The 19,218-nt window shown below is 29.0% G+C and overlaps 1 protein-coding gene and 1 long non-coding RNA gene across 2 annotated transcripts in view; one reads left to right on the forward strand and one right to left on the reverse strand.

Moving 5' to 3' along the window:
• Positions 1–18,225, forward strand: part of LOC116775671 (irregular chiasm C-roughest protein-like) — a 56,830-nt gene extending 38,605 nt beyond the window's left edge. The window contains exons 8-22 of the mRNA XM_032668609.2: positions 978–1,053; positions 1,332–1,414; positions 1,806–1,908; positions 2,296–2,429; positions 2,904–3,027; positions 5,717–5,862; positions 5,990–6,143; positions 7,830–8,068; positions 8,840–9,007; positions 9,619–9,734; positions 10,139–10,284; positions 11,129–11,293; positions 11,725–11,828; positions 12,721–12,817; positions 13,151–18,225. Coding sequence (XP_032524500.2) covers positions 978–1,053; positions 1,332–1,414; positions 1,806–1,908; positions 2,296–2,429; positions 2,904–3,027; positions 5,717–5,862; positions 5,990–6,143; positions 7,830–8,068; positions 8,840–9,007; positions 9,619–9,734; positions 10,139–10,284; positions 11,129–11,293; positions 11,725–11,828; positions 12,721–12,817; positions 13,151–13,188 — 1,893 coding nt within the window. The 3' untranslated portion in view covers positions 13,189–18,225. The remainder of the gene's footprint in view (positions 1–977; positions 1,054–1,331; positions 1,415–1,805; positions 1,909–2,295; positions 2,430–2,903; positions 3,028–5,716; positions 5,863–5,989; positions 6,144–7,829; positions 8,069–8,839; positions 9,008–9,618; positions 9,735–10,138; positions 10,285–11,128; positions 11,294–11,724; positions 11,829–12,720; positions 12,818–13,150) is intronic.
• Positions 3,717–6,559, reverse strand: LOC133319731 (uncharacterized). Its single transcript, XR_009753251.1, has 3 exons — positions 6,385–6,559; positions 4,437–4,471; positions 3,717–4,105 (listed from the first exon to the last, which is right to left on the reverse strand). It is a non-coding gene; the product is annotated as an uncharacterized LOC133319731 (long non-coding RNA).
• Positions 18,226–19,218: the final 993 nt, after the last annotated feature.

A 19,218-nucleotide genomic window follows, 5' to 3' on the forward strand; every position in this document is an offset into this window, starting at 1 on the left:
CTGAAATTCATTTATAAGTCAATAAAAACGTTAGAACGTTCGGACAATAAACAAAATTCATTACGTAGGGAAAAACGCCATAAATACAGTGAGAACAAACGGTCTCTCATAGCAGTGGTATAATATATTTTGGAGTGCATTTTTAATAGTTCGCAGTGCAGGCTAATCTATTGGCGTTTTTCCTACGTTTAAACTGTGATAAATGAGCGTAAAGTATTTCTTTTATCCAACCCGATGTTACGATACAGGGCGGGTGATTTAAAGTAACCTATTTCAGTGGCAATGAAATATTACTATAATATATTCCATAGGAAAACTATCAACTTTTGCAAGATTTTATTTTTTTTTACGTTACTAGATAAATATATATATATTTAATTACCAAAACAAGAATAATGTGATTAAAATATTAGTTTTATTTTACCTTAATAATCCTGAATTTCACTTCACTTTCAGGATTACGCATTTTGAATTTACTTAGACCAAATTACTTAACCTGATAATATAAATTAAAGTCTGAGTGTCAGTATCATTAATTACTGTTCTAAAACAGAATGTCTATTTATGTAACCTAAGTGGAATTTCAAAGGTAAGGTTTAATTAATAATGGCCTTGACAATCATATAAAAGAGAGAGATCTTATCTCCGTTTGCTGCAGATAATTAATTTTCTTACTATCAATTAATTAGTTGTATTTATAACAATAACAAAATATCAATGTTCAAACAAATAAAATATTAGGATGATGATAAAAATTTTGCACTACGAAACTTTTTTACTGGCCATTACTGTAAGCAGTATTTGGCATTATTGCTGGCAAATACTCTTACGATTAAAATACTTAAAATATTCCTTTGATATTCGATTACAAATTAGTTACGTCTTGATAACGGAATAATTTTTTTTTCAAAACATTGATACATTTTTGTACTCTCTAGTGAAATTATTAATTAGTGTTATTTATTTATTGTTCACAGGTAAAATACGCCCCTAAAGTGAAGATTGTTATAAATTCTGACAAACGAATACCCGAGGGACATGACGCTGTTATAAGTAAGTTATGCATTAAATTATCTACGTTTTACTCCTGCTTTTTCTTTTACAATTTTCATTCACGATATATTCTCACTTCTATATATTATGTAAATTTAGAATAAAATTTTATTACAATATGTTACTATAGCATTTTTTATGGAATTCATATTTCATTTTTCTAATTGTATGGATCCTGTATGTTATTTGTAGATGTTCGTAGACATATTGCGCAGTCTGGTTCTGTCCGTTTTCTTAATTTGATCTGATGATATAACTTTAGACTGATTGTCCTTCAGGTTGTAAAGCGGAGGCAAATCCCAACAACTTGACTTACAGATGGATTATGAACGAGTCAATAGTTGGAAATGCTTCAGAGCTGGTAAATATACTATGCTATGGTCATACAATAAAGATAACGCGATCGTATATAACTAAGTAATAATAATATAAATACATTTATGAAGACATTTTAATTGATAATTACTTTTGGCAAAAAAATTTAAACCAACCATTTTCTATAGAACAATGCAAATCGTAGGTATAACGATATATTAGTGTTTTAGATTTATTTCTATAAATATACATTGTTATATTTCTTTCCAATCCACAAAAAATGTTTAAGAATTAAGTCTTATTCAAAACATGAAATATTTTAAAGTTAAATAATAAAAAATCTAAATGAACATCATGGAAGATAATGAAGATGTTCTAAAAGTTTTGATTATTACCCACAAAACATATCTATATTTATGATCTGAATATTTTCGTAGAAAATTAACAACATAACAAGAGCATACAATGGAGCCGTATTAAAATGCATAGTTTTCAACGAAGTCGGAAAAAGCGAGGAAACTGAAGTACTTCAAATCACTTGTAAGTTGAAATTACTTTTGAACCGAAATGCATTATAAAAACATCGCAATCTGTGTATGGGTTTTATTTAAAATCGTGACTCTTTCTTTTTAAGTATACATTTTTTTTTATTGATTCCAGAATTTATAACTTAAATTAATAACTTTAACTAATAACTTATTTTCGATATAAATACTTATAGCTTTATAAGTCTATACACTATCGCAAAGAAAATTTGTAAATTTATTTTTATTTTTAACATAAAATGTAGAGCTTAGTTATTTTTTGGTATTATAGGTATCTATTTACAAAAAAAAGGTTATATATATGTTATCATCTTAAAATACTATGATAGATGGCGATTATTATTGTTAAAAAAATTAAGTAACATTTATGTATATGAAATAGATCCTCCATCTTTCCGGAATCGCCCGAGAGACGTGGATGCTGAAATAGGAAAACAGGTTACGTTGAACTGTGATGTAGATGGATACCCAGCTCCAGAGATTATATGGCTGCATTACGAAGAAGATACTAATATTGTAAGTGTCTGTGTGAAAATAATTTACCCTGTCGATAAAAAACTATTGATTCTCAATGATGGTCTTGAAAAAAGAGTTTACAAAAGGTTTCAACATTTTACAACCGGCATATACGAGTATAGCTAATAAAATATTAATAACTAAAAAAAAAATATTTTTCTTTCCAATATAATAAGGAAATTATTTTATATAATCAAAGAGCTTATTTGTAATTCTCCAAAACGAGTATACAAAATAACTGGTTGTCCAAAAAATACATGACTCGCTAAATTTATACGATCACTAACATTCACTTTGACTTTCTTATCAAGATTAGTGCGTCACGCTATGGCTTAACTGAAATCAAAGAAATAAAATATTTTACGTAAAAATTAACAAAAATATTTTTCACATATTACAAACTGTTATAAAAAACCGATTGATATGTTAATTAAATTATCCTACTTCGTTAAGTAAGTTAGTATGTGTTTTTAGCGTGTGGGTAAAACACCAAATTTAACGCTGTTAGTGGACACGCATACAACTGGCCGATATATGTGTAAAGCAAGTATTGAAGGATATCCGGAAATTGAGGCTGAAGCTTCAATTTTTATTAAAGGTAAGTCTGAATTTGTAGTATCAATGATATCGTTTGGTAATATAAGTTTATTTGAAGTGCCCACCACACCTCGTCTGCCCGTGATCACGGTTGCTGCAAAGTAACCGAAACGTCGGGATTATGTAGTTTTTAAATAATAAAATCCGCGTAGTAAATCCGAATAATACTAGTTTCATTTAAGTTTATTTGAAGCTTAGTTTAATAATAATTTGGTAGATAAAAAAAAAGATAAAATAAGTATTTAAAAATTACTTTAACTTCATTGTTAAATATAATTGAATTTAGTTGAACCTAAAGTAGCAGTAAAATTGTATCAAATACATTTTTCCAGTATGAAAGTTTTTGTATGTAACATTATTATATGCGTAGAATTTACCTTTTGTAAAAGAAATTCTAACCTTGGCTCATTTCTTTGAAAATATTCGCTAACGCTTTCTGTTTTCTCACAAATATTTTTTGGATAAATATTTCCTTTATCGTAATTGTAGTAACTTTCTGTGATTTTTCGAGAAATATCTCGGTGATGTAAGAAATACTCTGAAAAACAACTCGAGTCAATTATACTTTTACTTTTAACATATGGGTGGGTAGTTGTAAAATTAAATTAAATTTTTGTTTATAGAATTTACTATTTGAAAGATAGAGATCTTTGAATCAAAATAGTATTATCTCATTTTAATTATAAAAAAAAATGTATTTGAAATTTTATACAAACTAGTCAGTGCAGAAATAAGTATTATGAAAAAATATATTTACAAATTAAGTGAAATATTTAAAATAATATGTCTCTCTTATTTAATATAGATATTTATTTGGTTACTAAAGTTTCTCGTCCAATGTTTGGCCAACAATATTAAGTAACATATATCGACTGTAGTCTATATTTGTTGAGCTATTTTAGAATTCTTTTTAAGAGTAAAAATTGTAACAAAAAAAAAATCCGCGCTTTCTTTTTTATTATTTCCCATATTCTCTATTCGTTTCCTAATTAAATTCTTTCATGAAGTTTTTTGTTGGATGATTCTCAAACAAAAATTAATAACAACTCCTCTGTTGTACAAGAATTGTTGCATCACATCTGTAAAGAAAATATAAGTATCACGTTTTTAATTTAACGCTTATATGTAATAATATAAAACATGTATATTAAAAGTAATAAAATTGTTGAGTTCGTATTGCTTGAAAAATTAAAATCCAATCAGTAAGACATTGATGGTAATTATTAATCCAGTGATATCAAATAATTTATTGTAATAAAATCTACTTCAAGAAAGACTACATTTAATTTTAATGATAATTTTATACAATTCTCACATATACTCATCAACATTATTCATATAAATGTAAAAGAAATTTGAATGTATCTTATTATATTTCATTAAATAATTTTGAGTTAACGTTCAACTTACCTTAAAAGATTTAAGACGAGTGAGTGCCGTTATGGCTGTAATAAATAACAATTTCATTACTCTAAAGTCGTTGAAGAACTAGTCTTAATCTTAGTTGGTAAAGTTTTGCTACATTTCAAGATTTACAACAAAAGCCATAAAGATAAAGAATCTGAGTACATCGAAATTAAAATTTTTAATATTTTTTTTATATCATAATTGTTGATTACATGTGACGTATAAGACTATAATGAAAACGACAACTTTATCTTTCACTATTAAATACTAAGTTACAATCATACTTCATTTGTGTTCTTAAAAATCACCCTTTCCCTAAATGAAGGTTACAATTTTTTTTAAGTACAACGTACCGTCGTCTTTATTCTACTGGAATAAAATAACTTTTTTTTTAAAAGATTAAAAACGTGTTTATTCATCAATAGTCTAATAATGTTAATAATTAAATACTCTTAAAAACACGAGCTCTTTGAATTCGTCATTGATTTTCCAGACCTTTGTTCTATAATTTATTCAAGTTCCAACAACTTTTCATTCGGACATTCGTTATAAAGTCCATTAGTCTGTTGCCCATCGTGTGTCAAATTTCTCTTAGTATATGCTTTCATTATATTAATTAATGTTAAAGATATCACTTTTAGTCTTAATTCATGTATGTATGCAGATATTAAAAATGGGCAAACGAATTTAGCCTTGCTACGAGTATATATTAGTCTAATATAATGAGATCTAAGACTCTCGCGAGAATTCATTTCGATGGAACTAATATTTTTCGTATACGCGTGTATATTATTATTTTAAAAACAACACATACGTCACTTCGTCTGCCCGTGATAACGGTCGCCACAAAGTAACCGAAACGTCGGGAGTATGTAGTTTTTATAATAATAAAATACACCTAGCTACACGATAAATAATAGTTTCATATAAATAAGTAGAATATTTTCTAGAATCTAAGGCTTTGTTTTATCAAGTTGTAGTCTTTGTATAAATGCATATCATTTTAATTCCTTTATCATAAATCCAATTATTAAAATTGCTTTCGTATTCCTGATTGTAACTGGATAAAGCTAAAAGAGACTTTGATACGTTTATAAAATTACATTTTCCTTTATGTTATTAAACATATTATTAGTATATCATAATTTTATATTGAAGGATTTATTCTAATAATAAATTAGACTGTGAAAGAATATAAAGAAATAAATGTAACAAAGGAAAATTTTAATTACATTTATAATAAGATATTTTTATTTAATAATATATGGTCACAATTATTTTAGGTCCACCTAAAATAATTTCAAACCACACACAGTTCGGGTCTCAAGGTGACACGGTTAATATTGAATGTGCTGCATTCGCAGTTCCTAGAATTGACTCTATTGTGTGGACGTTCGAAGGAAAAGAAATTGACTCATTACACGACCAGGTAACTTTCATTTGATTTTGTATAATCTAGACTTGGAGTGTAAATTGAGTTCGTTGCTGAATTGTATGTAAGTGAAAATAAATTGGAAGGCTATTAAAACAACGTATTAATCAATATTTATGAACAGGATTACGCGTTCTTTGAAGACCTACAGGATGGAGGCATTGTAAACTCAACGTTGATCATACGGGATAGTCAATCAAAACATTTCGGTGTTTATAAATGCAATGTCTCAAACGATTACGGAAGCGACACGCTACAAATCGTTTTGAGGCCAAACAGTGAGTACGACTTTTGTCTTCTAATATACAATCAAAATAACATACATATCTTATTTTAAAATGCTATAATTATTTTAACTGTGAATCTGAAATCGACATGTATTTTATTTGTTTAGGTCTAGAAGAAAAGCAAAAGTTAATATATATTTATGTTTATATATGTATGAGCGATAAAGTTGTATTTTAAAAAAGATTTCATACTTAAAAATTTTTGCTGACAGACCATTATTACAATGCTTACCATATCATTCCTCCATAATTATCTCGTAATCAGTTTTTTATTCTTGCATCAGTATATATCAGACACAAACATAGCCTCTGGATTCAATTAATGTGGATATACTTTAATAATTCGTCGCATGTATTTTACACCCTTATACATCTCTAATGATATTCGGATCGATACACTATAGCTCTTGAACATCAACGGAATATGTATGCGGAATAAATTATAATACTGATATCGTGATTGGTTGCTAACTGATTGAAAACACGTATTATATAATGACACTATCATTTGTCCGCGTTTCTGTCTACGGGTGACGATTGAAACCCAGTTAAGTTAAGAGGCCTAATTAACTCCAAGTCACATTTATTTAAAATCAATTCAGTAGTTTAATTTTACAATACATGAGACGGACAGACCGTTTCTATGTTGTTGTTATTTTTTCATAAAGCCACTTTAAATCTGTCAATTAAATTAATTATTAAAGATTAATTTTACACAACATATTTAGATACTTCAAATTATAAAAATGTTCAAAATGGTCTCCTTTGAGGTGTTAGTAAAATTATGAAATATGTTTACTTAGAAATAACTTATAATTAATTATTCATTGTTGATATATCGGCTGTTCTGCCATACCGTGAAAATGTAATTTTCCACTTAAAATGTTAATTTAATTTTTCATAAAATTTCAACGTCATACACCGATGTACGTATATATAGAAAATTCTTAAGAACTTTTTCAATTCGGCCACTAAGCTTCGAGTTGAACATTCGAAATTAGAATATATTTTTAGTTTTAAAATCTAAACTTTATGCCGTTTGTATTGCCCAAGAGAATAACTGAGACGTCCTTATTCTTCCATTGTATAAGTTTTATTGCGCACAGATAAAAAGAACTGGGGCTGTTTAAGTATTTTATAAATATAAAACATCGTAATTTTGAACAAAGCTTTCGTGTTTCGAGATTCTTTGAACGTCTGGTCAAATCTTGTGATAGAATTTTACAATATTGTTGAATTTTAGTTATGAAAAGATATCACCAATATGCCAATCAATCCGTCTCGTAAAATGTATCTCAAAGAACAAACTCTAGGGATGTTGTGGTACATTTAGGGGTATCCATTGACGAAGCCATTATGGACCCAACGACCACGCATTATCGTAAATGTATCGCCGTTTTAACTTTACGCCCGCCACATAAAGATGCCATCTATCAGCCACGAAAATATTTTCCGACACATTTTTCATAAAAATTTCCGGGTCGTTTAAAAATTGTATGGCGTCCAGGGAATTTACCGTCTCTATAGGTAAATCGCAAACCAAAAACTTTTATTAGCCTTATAATTCTATTTGAGAAATTATTTAAATATATATTACAAACTCAATATATCCGAAATTTTGTAAGCAAACATCGAATCCGATTTTCAGCTTCAAATAATAGTCGTAATTATTTTTAGAAACATTCCCCTTGCTGTTGATATTATTCGGGGTGACGTCTGGGACAATAATGGTCGCGGCGCTTGTGATGCTAGTAATTTTATGTCAAAGGAAACAAAGGAAGAACAAACAGACGCAAGTTACAGAGAAACCAGACGTAACGGTCACAGCCGAGGAGCTTTTTAAAGAAAACGATAGGACTTCGAACATTAGTGATCTAAAATTGGAACTCAGACAAGCTAACGGCAGCTGTGAAATTGTGAGTATTGCTTTTATTTTATTGTTACCATTCCTTAATGCCTTTCTTCTAGTTTATTGATATATTTTTAGAACACATTTAATTATGACTAAAATAATACACAAATATTGTATGGCATTGTATCGTTCTAAAAATAATGGCAATTCGTTTCTTAATATATCCTTATTTTTTAAAACAAATTCATTAACACATCTTTCGTAAATATAAGGCATCATTTTAATAAAAACACACTTTTAATTATGTACATGGTTCATGTCACAATAAATATGTAACCATTCATAAAACAAGATAGTACATAATAAAATACATTTCACTTAACTAATCTCATATTTTTGGTAATTTTTTCTTATCTAGCAACTCTGATTGTATTTTGTATGGTAATATACCCGTAACAAGTATTGCAGCGATAAAACTAATCAACTTTAGCGGTCAAATTGAAGATATTGCACACACTAAAGTTTTTACAACATAGTTACGTCTCGGTTGTTAACATTACTACAATGTGCTCATTGGTATAGTAAAGTTACTTCTCATTTAAGTTAGCACTCCCTGTAACTTACTAATAGAGTTTACAAGAAACTTTAAATTATTTATTTCGTTAAGGATTGTACCTATATTTTGTTTAAAATGTTAGTAAATATTACCAAATTTACACGATATCACACTAAGTAATGTAATTGGTTTCATTATGGTTAATTTAAGCTCACCACAAAAGTCCTAATCGACGGTAATAACCGAAAATGGCTTTTTTTATAATTTGTTATATTACAGGATTATTCAAATACGGGATCAGATAGCACTCTATGCTCAAATGCTAAATTAGGCAGCGGTATACCATTAGCAGGTTCGGTCCCACTAACGACGATAAATCAAAATTCCTACCAGCCATATAGATACAGTAATGATTATACTGATCCCGCATATGCTGACTGTTATAAGGTAAATTAATATGATACAACAATTGTTTATAATATATTATTATGTGAATGATTTTCAAACATGAGACGGCTTGGAAAAGTCTTTTTTAATCGACTTAAACAAAATTTGCTTCTTGATTCTATTGTATATATTTAAGATTGTATTCAGTTTAAAATAGAACAACAATGTGAAAATAATGCCTATAATAAGAATCTAAAAATGAGTAAAATATACCCATGAAGTTGCTCCCTATTTAATTTCTCCATGAAATTCTTTAAGTATTTAATAGTAATGAAAAGTAAATTATGGTTCCAAGGTCGTTTTTATTTAATCTATAATAATTAAATGCGTTTTTCAAGAAGTAGACGTATTCATTTCCAATGAATCTTTAAGAATTAAAATTTTGCTAAAAAAAGACTTCAGAATAAACAAAAAAGTTAGGACCGTACTTTAAAAATAACTACTTTTATTACCAAGATTATCGTTAATACAACCTACTAAAGTATTTGAACTCGTTTACAACTGTTATTCAAACTTGGGTAAGGTATTTATGAACTCGACTGCTATTATAGTTTTTGTTAACTATACAAAACCAGCTAATTGCAATGTATAAACGCATTATTTCTTTATAGGTAAATGGTTTTACGAACGGTTACCAGACTTATGTTCATTATGGGCACGATTACACTCCTGGTTCGCTTCGGGTACAGTCACCAACATTAGGCAGCGACAAACTGACCCCAAATAGGTAATAAAATAAGGGTTTCATAACGTTTTTATTGTTTAAAAAATAACGCATAACGTGTTTGGTTTCATAAAATATTTATTTAATTTCTACCAGTATTACAATATTAATAATCCATTATGAAAGTGAGTACAATAAAACATTTTCAGTAAAAATTGCAATATTTTCAAAGAAAACGAAGACAAATGAAAGACCTTGACATGTTGTTCGCTTTCATAACAAAGATATATTATTCAAAAGAAAAGTATAATTACTCGCTATAATGAGTGTCATTACGTCAAAGTGAATGAATATTTTTTTATATCAAAATCGAACTTGGCTGTTCGATAGTGTATTCTACTCTTGATTCTTTTTGTATTAGCAATATTTAAAATTATTTGTGATTTCACTATAAAAAATATTTCTAGATCCATTAACGGCAGTCTACCAAGAAGCGTGGACACACCGTCTTCAGCTCAGTACAATACAAGCAATGGATCTCAGAGCAATTCCTTACAACGATCAACGAAAAGAAACGAAAGTAACACAGCTTTGAATAATTTAGCCAACGACGGTAAGAACAATTTACGCAACAAACTAAGTCTATTTATTTTTTTAACATTTTAGATCAATGAAAGAAAATTTTATAATGTACTGAGACGCTTTTAAGTGCTCTTCTGAAAATTAATATTACGTACCAATACTTGAATATTTAAAATACCTAGCAAAATGTTTGTGTTGATTAAAATTAGATCAAAGAGTAAGCAAATTTATAATTATAACTTTAACTTAAAAAATGGCACAAATGAAAAATTCAATTTGAATCCTATGGAATAATTCAATGGTTCCTCTAAATAAGCACTTGCGAAGGACTTTAAAAAAAAAATAAGTAAAATAAGCTAAAATAGTATTATCTTGTACTCATTTTATAGATTACGTATTAAAGAAAGTTTTTGTATCAATGAAGGCTATATTATTAAGACACTTAGTGTAACATTTCGGTATTTGACTAGGTAATGAACTATCGTCACGTTCAATGTTGAAATATATTGTTGATGATACATCTAGAAACTCTGCGTATATTGGAGTTGAATTAGATTTCGGTTAAACGAGAATATTATGCTTAAATATTCATAGTTTGATAACAAACCTGTATCGCTGAAATGAATTTCCAGAAATAATTATTAAATTCAATCCATTGATAAGGTATTAGTATGTTTTAATTACACGATGAAAACATACATAAAGTCAAGCAATAGTTCCCACATATGCTTATTACTTGGCTTATTGCTCAATGGCTCACTTAATGGCTTACTCAGAACTAATAGTTAATACCACAAACGGATCAAATTTGACGATATGTCTAAGTCGGATATATAAAGGTGAGTTAGAAAGGCTTAAACTAAATCTGCGTACAGGTCGAATGCCAAATGGCATAATTCAAGGGGTGGATGTAAGATACGCTGCTACATACGGGAATCCTCATCTACGCACTGGTCTCACAGTTCACACAGCAAAACCAGCGTCGACTCCGGCTCCGCCACCATATTCGTCTGTGAGAAACTCTGTGGTACTACCATCAGGTAAGTCAAATAGAAGATAAAAATTTATATACATATATGTATATATTCGTTGAACTTAGATACTAGGTTTTTTTATTTATTTATTATTACAGTAGATATAAAACTATTCTTATATGACTTTTCCAATCAAAGTTTTAGCTAGCTAAGACTCATAATAAATATTATTTTAAGGAATAATTTCAAAATTATTATTTAAGTTTCGTCTTGTCTCGTTCTTGAAAAATTATTCCTACCTATATATGACGAGGGAACAATTGTCCATTGCTTGCAGTTCTAATCCATTTAAAAAAGTTATTTTTCTACACATCAATTTGTTTCTTTCATTTTCACTGTGATTGCTTGAACTTGTTCTACTCTAGAGTTAACTCCTATAGTTAATCTCACCCAACACCCATCAAACTCAGTATATATAAAGTACATTTTTATCACAGGTCCATCATTGCATTCAATAACATCACCCACAAGTCTAACATCACCCCAATGTGCCACAAGCCCAGTAACTAATTCTACGATGTCTACGGACAGCGCACAACCGGTAAGGCTCATCAAAAATTATAATTTATTCCGTATTATTAGCTCTGTAAAGCATAAACCACAGGAAATGTTGAGATGCTTAGCTTAAAGTCATCCTAAATGAAAACAGTTTCATCAAAATAGTCACGATATTATGTTTGTTATTTATATAATGTCAAATTTAAATTATCGAAAAAAGCAATTTCAAAAATTAAAAACAGTTCATACCCGCAATACCTTTTATCAGCCTTGCTAAGATTACACAGCCTGGATTAGTGCATGTATGCCTTGTCATGGTTCTGACTGATTACAGTAAAGCCTATAGTAATCCCTTAAGCAACCAATCTCTATGTGGTTGCATAGAATAAGCTTACTACAGTTCAAAATTTATACGAATCAAAAATAATTTTGTTTAGAATTGAAAAAAAAAATTAATTATACTTTTATATCCTTTTTGTAAATACAAATTAAAGATTATTTTTTGTCATATTTCAATTCTTTGTCATAAAAATGCATCGTCATAACTTCTCTCAAATATTTTTCAGTTCCAGATTAAACAAAGTTGTAAACGTAAGCGTTTTAGTTCTTTACGGTGTCTGACTGATTGCGACGCTGTTTGGGTTCGATGACAAACAAAGGAACTTATTTGGATGTTCTAGTTTTTAAGCTTTCTATCAAAAACATTAAAAATATATATCTCAAATTTAATAGTTTTCGTGTTCAGTGTTACAGTCGACTCTAGGAATAATCTATTTTAAGTATCATATAGGTTTATGTGAATTTTCGAAAGCTCAGACAGTATGGATTATGAAATACCCATCATTTAGGTGTTGGGTTTTATTGTATCTACAATTTTTTTGTTAAAATGTCGTACCTTTTATAACTGATAATAAACATAGTGCATATTTATCCAGGGCGTGACAACGTCAGCCACTCCTCAATCGCCTAGCTCGCATTACATACTCGCTCCTTCCAATCGAACCTTGGCCAATACAAGCGTTACTAAGAAAGGTAAGACTACGTTTTCAACATGACTTTGCATTGTAAGCCTAACTTTCTGAAACTGCGATTCTTATTCCTATGAAATCCTTGATTTTTTTATAAAAAACTTAAAATTATCGGTTAAAATTTTAAATTCCTATTGAGATTTTTGTTACATTATAAAAAATTCATAATATTTTCCTACTAACACTATAATTGAATCAAACTTTTGATTTATCGGTTATGTCGAATAATGTTGATTATAAAATTAATAGTTTATATTAGAAAATACTGAAACTGAAAATAAATTATAGTTAGGAACTAATCGTCTTTTTATGATATAGCCGAAGTTATTAATTACAGGTAACGCCCACCAAACGCCATTAGCAACACACGTGTAGACTTTAAAAATTGTTTGTGTACTTTTAGTGACCAAGTGTTATAGAGTGAAATAAACCTAAATAAGATGAACATCTTTGTACGAGTATTCGATTTCTTATAGCTCTAATATTATTACGTTAACATTAATATATTTTTTTCAATGTTTTAAATTTATTAATTCTGTATTAATATTATGATTAAATAATTATTGGATTACAATATAATGCTTAAACAAAAAAAAAAAACTAATCAACAATCTTTAATCAATAACGAATATTTTGAGAATTTATAGTTTTATTATTTTATATGGGCTCTGTTTTTTTTTCGTTGAGGACAATACTTTCTTCATATATATGTATATTCATATAAATTTTCGCTTAGTGTTAATTATCGTCAATTTAGCATCATCCCATTAAGACTGGTCTATGCTATGGGTAAAACTATTAGCCTAATTTCTATTATAGGTGCATTAAACGATTATTCATATCTCACTACAGCCATTATAATGGCTTCGTAGTTTCTACATCGGTTTACTAGAATTTTAAAGAATTTTCCTCTAACTTTTTTATTATTGCAATTTCTAATTGAGTTCAAAAAATAATATTATTTTATAATTCAATACAATTAGATAGGAATCGGTATAGACAACAATATTTTTCTATGTTTTCAATGAAATATTATTAAAGTTTTTTTTTAAATCGAGTATTATTTACGTTAAGATATATTATAATATTCATATTGTTTGTTGAATTAATGAAATAATAAACTGTGTTTTAATTTCGTAAATAGCTTTAAACCTCGATTAATTTTTGTGCCATTAGTCTACATATCAAAAGTATATTATCAATTGATTTAGACATACATGTTACAATTTTATTTAGATTATAAAATACGAGCAATTCTATTGGAAGTTAATAAATAAATCGAAGCCCCTTTGCTCGTTATTAATAAAATTAATAAAATTTGTTTCTATCTAAATTGATTGATAATTTTCATATCTTCCATCATCATACTAGGTACAAATTATGTTTCTACATAATATAAATGAGATTGTTATATCAATTAACTAACAGTAGCTAATCTTACGCTCAATAAATATAGATATTTCTTTTGTATTCTTCGATCTAAGACTGATTAGACTAACATCCAACACGGACGTCGCAAACATTGATTCCAATTATAGAGTTCTAACTCTGGAATTTATTTCATGGTTAAGAATCAAAAGTCCTTTATAATTGAGTTTTATCATAGGAGACGAAAGTCGAAACCTCTTAACATTCTATGGATTCACCGTGTGGGTGCCGGGTTCATCGCATTGCAGGGAGAGGAGCTTCAACAGTGCCTGGGACTTGCGATCTAGGTTTAGATTAAAGGGGCTCACCTTCGCCGTCCAAGCTCCTCTCTCTACCTACCCAAAATTTGAAAAGAACCTACTAGGGCTGCCATTAAAGTACGTTCCAAGAATGAATTGACATTAGTTCTGGACAGGCCCAAGTCTTTTAGTAGTTTGTAGAGAGATTTAGCCGTTATACCTCTCGCCTCCATTTCTACCGCGTACAAATCCACGAAGAACCTATTTCTAGTGACTTCTTTAGTGAGCTCGTAATCATTATTGACCTTAATGGTATAGCCTTTAGGAATGTTCGTTTCCCAAGCAATCGTAAGCTCTGTTATCACGCTTTAAAATCGCGAATACATAAATATGTCTGGTCTTGAAGCCAAAGAAGAAATAACCTCTAGGATTTTGTATTGTTTATCAGACGTATCCATCATTATAGTCCGATCCGAAGCCGCTTTAAGGATTGAGTAAGGCTTGACGTTTGATTTTATGGCCCTAGTACTTACTTTCACAAAACCTACTGATCGCTCGTTTGTGATTATTTCTCTTTGCGCTCTGGCTACCGCTTATTGAAGTCTTGACTCTTGTCAAATCTTGAGTTGAAGTCTTGACTCTTGGTCTGAGCTCTGGGCTATCTTTGACATTTGGAAGCGATGTACCTACGTCATCATGGGATTTTCCCAAGATATGACTCTTGGAAACTCTCAGGTATTTATAGAGCTCCGATTGCCTTTTAAGACTCATCCCAAAACTTTCGATCCCTGAATAAAGCTGATAAATCAGCCGTTAGTTCGAGCCCGATCAACTTCAGTATCTTTATGACACCTGGATCTAATTTTGAAAAGGGTTTTATTAAAATCATAGACGAGGAAAGGCCAATTTAAACGTGAAGTAAGGTAATTGTCGTATATCCAAGCTTTTTTGACGTCACTGATCTGTTGGCTATCTACCTTGTTAAGATCGTTTAAAAACCTTCCTACTATTCCATCTAAAGATCTATCTTTACGACGACCTATATTATCAATCTTACGAACGTGAAATTTAAATGGTGCATTTTCGGAACCGTAGAAACGCATTGAACGCCTAACGATAATCCCGATTCCTATTAGGTATATTCCGCCTACCAACACAGACAGTGACATTTATTTGGTTTTGTCCTCAATCCCTCCGTCCACTCACAGAATTTATCCACTTCATCCTATAGTACTTGACAGTATTCGGGGTTAAGTATCAGTATTGCGAGATCGTCAGTGAAGGCTAAAAATGGATTCTGTATATTTATTGTTAAACTTGAACCGATACCCCCATTTTTCTCCTTGCTGATCAGTTTATCTACTAAGATATTAATAACAATATTAAATACTATTGAAGATAAACAGCAACCTTGAAATAGTCCTACATTGTAACTCAAAGTTTTTGAAGGGCCTTCTTTAGTTGTTATAGAAAACTTGAATTTTGAGTAATATGACGCGATCATATCACTAACTAGGAGTGGAAAGTTGTACCATCTTAGCGCGAATAGCATTAATTTATATTGTATCGACCTGAACGCATTCAGAACGCGTTAAGTCTATTCAACAAACTGTAATTTGCCTCTCGCTTTTCCTAACATTTTTTAACTCTTCGACAGCAAAGTGTTGTGTTCTAGGCATCCAGACATTCCGGGTAAAAACCCTTTCTGGTGATTTGGCCTAAAATACCTGTTGCTGAGCATGAGTTGGGTCATTCTCGTTCGAAGAACGGAGAAAAAGAGTTTAGATATAGTATTTGTTAAGGTTATCGGTCTTGTATTTTTCGGATCAGTGACTCGATTTTTTTTTTTTTGGGAATAAGGACAAAAAACGCTTTCCCGAAGCACGTCTCCGGAATTTGTTTCTTTGACCACATTTTATCGTGTATATTTATGAGATGTTTAGGAACCGATGAACATTTTTTAAAGACTATATATTATATAATATTATATATTAAAATATATTATGTGTAAAAAATGTCAACAAATCTTATACATATACTTTCCATCGTCTTATAAGTTCAGGTAAAAACTAAACTTTATCATATAGCCCTCAGTAAAAGGAATTCCCTGTCGTAATAATATTTTCTTATAACGTAGCTACCTGCTTCTGTTTTATTATCAATAAATTTTATTAGCTGTAAAGCTTCATATATGAACTATGACGTCACTGGCTTTATAACACAAGCTAGTTAAGATAGATGGGATTGACTGGAGTGCATAAAAACGATTTTAAACTGTATTCCCTTGATATAAGTTTGATTCTTTAATGCAGCAATGTTTTATAGTGCATAAAAGATGGTAACCCATTGTAGATTGTGTTGGAAAGTTTTTAATATAGATAATTTATTGAAGCAAGTTAAAATATCAAATGATTCGTACGAGTAAATGCTGGGAAAATCAATTCAGGTTTTTGGGTCATAAATGAACAATTGATACCTTACAATGTTACTAATTAATCATCAAAATAAAGGTATAAAGAAGTTCAATTATTTTAAAAGTAAGCATGGTTCAAAGTTGTGTTATGAAACTAACAGTTAACTAAATGAAATTGGTATTCTGAAAGTAAGTCTAAGACATCTTTAATTTTAAAAATAATATATGGATATGAAGCTAATTATAAAGGACTTTTGATTAGTCTTGTATTTAACACTTGTTTATTTTCTTTCAAAGACATTTTTATAATTTCATTATAATTTTAAATTTTACTATTGAGTGACAAACCATACTACATTTAAGTCGTTAACTACTTTTAACTATTTCTCGTTAATAGGTGAAATGAAATTACGTAACTAGTTAGTTAATTTTCTACGTAATGTTGAATAAAAACGAACTCAATTCGAAAATGGCCTAGATTTTTAGATAAAAATATAAAAACAATATCATTACTATGCTTAGAATCGTTTCAGCCGTCTCTTTACTAATTTATAAGTATATATTAAAACTCGCTATTCGTGATTTCTTATAAAAATCATAATTTATTTAAAATATATTTAACATAGTTCACTATGATATAATTTTAAGATCGCAAATCATAAGTTAAACTTCTTATACAAATTATACAGTCAAATTATGTAGAGTTAAAAATCACATAAATCTGTCAATTATAAAAAAAAAAAGATCAAGGAATCACAGAATTGAGTTTTTCATTAGCTAAGAGAATTGTAAATAAAAAAAATTGCTTATACACTTGCGATAATCTTTATAGGGTAATATAATGTTCTTGAATAGAATATGAATACATATACCTTTTTAAATTTCTAAGAAGGTAAAGATACAGCAATTTATGAAAAGATTTTGTCGATTGGTGTATTTTTATAACATTACTATTAGTACTACTGAGTATGAAATGGTCATTTACAGCGTGTCTTTTTATGTATATTCTTAGTGCAAGTTATATTTTTAAATTACTTTAAAATATAAATGTTTTGCTGTAAATGAAAATTTTATGCGGTGTATATTATTTTTTCTGTGATACATAGAATAAAATGTGTGATTCTTTTTTTGTTTTGTAAATAATGTCTGCTAATGTGTATAAAATAATGTAAAGCTTTCAATTTTGGTAAATAGATGATAGATTAACGCGTTTTTGTGGAGTGAGATACTTAATAGAATGAGCAAATGTTATGAGACAAATGAAAAAAAAAATGTAAGTTAGAAAATTGTACAAATTACTTTTCTAAATAAAATGAAACTTTGGCCTATGTATTTTAATGTAGTTTTATTTTTCCTATCAAAATCAAATGTTTATTAGCAAAGAGTTGTGTTTCTTTATTACGAATTAATTTTTGTCGGTTTTACTGAAAATCATTTAGTAATATTGTTAATGATATATTTTTTATATTCATGTGAATATACATTTTTTTTACATGAGACAAAACCTCTTAGCGTTCAATGGATTTACCGTGCGGGTGCCGGGTCCATCGCGTTGCAGGGAGAGGAGCTTCAGCAGTGCCTGGGAATTGCGACCCAGGTGTAGGTTTAAAGGGTCCAAATGTATTTAAGTGTAGATTATGATTTGTATACAGCGTATACAAATTTCACTTGAACTACAGAAATTTGCAAATTTTCTTTTCTAGTTTACTACCATTATCCTTGAACGTAAAGGCGATTGTCATAATATTTTGCAAATATTATCAAGAGCATACAGAATGACGAAGGTTATCTTCCACTCCCACGAAAAAGATATCAGCCTCTGAGAATAAAGAATATCTAACTAATATATATAGTTTTTTTTTACAGAATAAATTTGACCTTTAAAAAGTAATTAATCGGTTTAAAAAAGAAAAAAAAAATGTATTTGATATTGCAGCACATACTTTTGAACAATTTTTTTTAAACAATTCAAAATCAAACTTCATCTGCAATTTTACATAGATAATGAATATTGACACTGAACCAAAGAAAATTATCAATAATAAAGTTTGTTATTGATACAAAGTTATTGAAGTCGTTTCATTACAATGTTTATTGTTTTTGCTTAAGATGTCATTTTAAATTTCAAAAGATACTTTAAGGTTATATTTTCTTTAATATTAAAAGATTCATACTTACCTCCAAGACCTTTAGTAGCATAATTACCTTGAAAGTTGTATTTGATGATTTTTTTTATGTTTTTGTGAATATTTTTTTTATATTATTAATCAACGAAAATAATAAAAAAAAACATATATAATGCACCAACTTCTGTACATTACGAAA

The sequence above is a fragment of the Danaus plexippus genome, chromosome 27, assembly GCF_018135715.1.
Source record: "Danaus plexippus chromosome 27, MEX_DaPlex, whole genome shotgun sequence".
Taxonomy (NCBI): Eukaryota; Metazoa; Arthropoda; class Insecta; order Lepidoptera; family Nymphalidae; genus Danaus; species Danaus plexippus.